The sequence below is a fragment of the Olea europaea genome, chromosome 6 (genome assembly GCF_002742605.1).
Source record: "Olea europaea var. sylvestris chromosome 6, O_europaea_v1, whole genome shotgun sequence".
NCBI classification, from domain to species: domain Eukaryota; kingdom Viridiplantae; phylum Streptophyta; class Magnoliopsida; order Lamiales; family Oleaceae; genus Olea; species Olea europaea.
The window spans coordinates 1,183,298-1,186,883 of NC_036242.1; the positions used below are offsets into that span (position 1 = coordinate 1,183,298).

The 3,586-nt window shown below is 38.6% G+C and overlaps 1 protein-coding gene across 1 annotated transcript; it reads right to left on the minus strand.

Moving 5' to 3' along the window:
* Nucleotides 1-1,362: 1,362 nt before the first annotated feature.
* LOC111396432 (MAP3K epsilon protein kinase 1-like) lies at nucleotides 1,363-3,083 on the minus strand. Its single transcript, XM_023022869.1, has 3 exons — nucleotides 2,998-3,083; nucleotides 2,644-2,806; nucleotides 1,363-1,759 (listed from the first exon to the last, which is right to left on the minus strand). Exons 1-3 carry the CDS (start codon nucleotides 3,081-3,083, stop codon nucleotides 1,583-1,585), a joined length of 426 nt encoding a protein of 141 aa, XP_022878637.1. The 3' UTR covers nucleotides 1,363-1,582.
* Nucleotides 3,084-3,586: the final 503 nt, after the last annotated feature.

Consider the following 3,586-nt stretch of genomic DNA (forward strand, 5'->3'; position numbering starts at 1 on the left):
CACTGCCTCGAAAGAGAGATGTCCTAACCACTATATGATGGTGGCTGACTTCCTCAACCCGCACGGGGATGGGAGAATGAGGGGCAGAGGACGGAGAGTGAGCCGTGCTAGGCAGAAGCGCGAGAATGAACTCAGTGGCAGCCATGGAGGATGCGGTGGCCGCAGTTAGGAGAGAGAGGACCTAGATTGGATGCGTAAACATTGGGCTGAAGGTTGCTCTTGGAAACATATCGCACAAGGTGAAACTGGAATGATTCAAGTGAAACCATGATAATAGAGTTACGACTAGTAACAAAGTATCCACACTGCTCAAATTAACAGCAGCTACTGCTCTGATTTGTCTGCTTCTGAGTAACCAAGGCAACTTACGGACCAAGATGAAAGAACACATCACCAACAATGGGCTCATTCCTTATCAATCAGCGAGTTTCCAATGAATTGCCTTAGTTGGAACGTGCGGTGGGCAGGGAACCCTACAACATATCAGCTCCCTGGGGCCTCATTTGTAGATTTTCCCCAGGCCTAGTTTCCTGTTTGAAACTAATTTCGCAATCCAGCCAATGAGTTGAAGTATAATTTGGTATTGAAAATGGTTGTGTTGTGTTGGATTGGCCGGTTTTATTGCTTCTATGGACAGTAAATATCCAGTCTTCCACAGTGGGAGATACTGATGCATGGGGATGTCAAATCCTAAACTATCCCTTGAACATTGAAAATTTAACTTGTACATATAAAAAATCACGCACGACATGCTGCTTGTCAAATACGTCCTGAAGTTCGAGAAATGTCCGAGTTCAAGATGACACACAAGGTGTCCTAAAAAGTGTCCATGCTCCACAGGTTAGTAGTTTATAGGGTAGGTGAGGAATAAATCTTCTATCAATTCCGGACAACACATACAAAGAGACCAGCCAACAATCAAATAATTAGTAAACCTCTGAGAGATATTTCTATAATTAGTTTGTTTCTAATGAATTTCATCCTTAAGCTGGATAGCCTTTAGGCTCAGTTAAGAGTACTCCCCCCTTGCCTTCTAAGCGAAGCGCTATGCCGGGGTGGGGGGACGGGAAAAGAAACGGCTCCGAAGAAAGAAATTGGGGTTCCCAATGCTTCTCCACGCTCAACGAGATTGAGAAATGTCGGTGTTCAAGATGACACACAAGGTGTCCTAATAAGTGTCCATGCTCCACAGGTTAGTAGTTTATAGGGTAGGTGAGGAATAAATCTTCTATCAACAATTTTTAAATGCATCGAGGATAATTCCACAAACATAACACCAAAAATTATATTTGCATGCTCAAAATGCACACAAATAATAACCTATTCTGCTTACAGTTTGTATTGCAGTATATACACAGGTTATAATTGATACTAGGAGCAAAAAAAGATAAAATTAGTTTACATTCACAAAACATACATGTTAATATAAATATAGCTTAAAGACAGCTACAATTCCAAACATAGGGGCTCGACAACTTGAAAATGATTTACACTTCAATGTTGATTTCAAGAAAACGGAAACAATAAATCAAAATTAAGAAGCATATGTCAACAAACAAGTAAACTAGGACAAAGCACGAATTTACAAGACCGTGTTGATATGAAGTGCTTTGAGTAATGAAGTAGCCATTTGTTTTACCAGAACTTGGCCACCAGAACTCTGCCCATCTCTTCGCTCCTCGATCAAATTTTGAAGCTTCTGAGGCAAATCATTCTCCACGATCAGTTGCTTTGGACGAGGATGGTGCTCATAAACAGCCTGATAAACAAACACCCAGAGTCGATCATCAAAAGAAATGTGTTTTGAGCATCCAAATGTATAGCATTTTACTGGACTCAACAACAGATAACCATCATAGCATGCTATTGAATATCTGTCAAAGAGATCATGTGAAGTTATTAACTGGTTACCTGAAAACACACGTAATATGAAATCCTTTGGAAATAATGAAATGAGGAGTAATTTGATGAGTATCCCGTCAAATAGGTACATGGACTAGTCGTACTCTATATATATCATGACAACTGGTTATGATGCAAATCAGTCGTACCAAAGAATGCACAAGTTCTTAAACCTTGCACAATCAAGGTAGAAATAGAAATGAAGAAAACTGGAAACTCATTTCTATTTAGATAATTTTCTCCTCATTTGAACCAAATCCAAGAACATTGATCAACTAAAATTTCAAAATGAGTCCTGAGTTTTTGCAAGACATGCTTGGGCAGAAAGACTGGTCAGGGAGGAGCACGTATAATAGCCGAAATAGGAGTAGACACACTGATCAACTAAAGAGCTCAAATCAATTCAGCTGCACAGTACCAAAAAATATACAAGTGACTACCAAACCTCCCATTTGTAGTTCAACTTTGAGAAAGTTTTCTGTATCTGTAATGTTATAAGGTTCATCCATTGTAGAAGACGAGCGGGGGGTTCAGAGGAGGCACTAACTTAACGTAGAACGTCGCCCCACTCTACCAAGTAGAATCTACTGGATGAGACGCTGTCTTTAGCATAGGAAGTTCCTGAATCTACTAATAACTTGATCTATCCAAGAAATTTAACATAGTACGACCTGTACTAGGACAATGAGTGAACTATGTAACATACAACAGATGCAGCATAAGAATTAGTCCTTTGCTCACCTTAATTAATTTAAGCAAATTCAGGCGAGCTATAGCATCTGGATGGTCAAGTCTCGATATTAGCAATGGTGTCAAACCATTAACTGCAAGAGTGGTGTTTATTCGAGATGATTTCCTGCATGATAATAAGGACAAAAAAAAAATCCTCAGTGAGTTCCTCGAACTGAAAAGGAAAGCAGAATGACAAGCTATTTACATGATATTTTCCTTTTCCAGCTAGAAAATTGCTCAGAAAAGGTGAATTAAAAGATGGTTGCAGATCTAAAAATTGGACCACTCTCAACAAATGGCTTAATTCTGACATATAATCATAGAAGCTTATATTCCTTCATGTGCATTAATCTGTTGTTTTACTCAACAAATTTACGTCTTTTAGTTGACGGGTTTCTATCAATATCTAGATTTCTCATGCATGTGTTGAAAGGAAGTCTTGTTTCCATGGAGAAAATCCACAACAGTTACTTGAATAAATTAGTCTCCGTCCAGTAAGTGTTGGGATAACTTCGGATAAACCAACTTCTAGTCTAGTCTAGTAATTCTTTTTATATTAGTTACGATGTGAACAAGCCAGTAAATTTAATCTAAAATGGTCATTTAAATGATTTCACCACAACGTGTGAGTCTGTTTGGGAGCAATTTTTCATCCAAAAATATTATTTTTTTATTGTTATTTTACTATTCCAGCCATACTTTTTGACTTCTTCACTCACAAATGGCTCCCACTTTTCTCCTAACGGTCAAAAAATAAATTCTCAAAATCAATACCGAACAGGCCCTGAGTCTAATTTAAAGAATCCGCAACTCTTTTAAACCCATTTCTGTGTTTGCGATACAAACCTAGACCTAGTCACCTAGATGTGAGGTGTGAGGGACACAGTGCAATGGCTCAAGTTTCTTCACTCTCTTTGGCTATGCTATTATATAAAGCCCTTAACGTCTGTAA

Coding starts and splice junctions, on each gene's coding strand:
- LOC111396432 (XM_023022869.1), bottom strand. CDS start 3,083: ATGGAAACAAGACTTCCTTTCAACACATGCATGAGAAATCTAGATATT. Junction 2,807..2,997: donor AAAAGACGTAAATTTGTTGA/GTAAAACAACAG, acceptor TTTCCTTTTCAG/TTCGAGGAACTCACTGAGGA. Junction 1,760..2,643: donor ATTTGCTTAAATTAATTAAG/GTGAGCAAAGGA, acceptor TTTGTTTATCAG/GCTGTTTATGAGCACCATCC.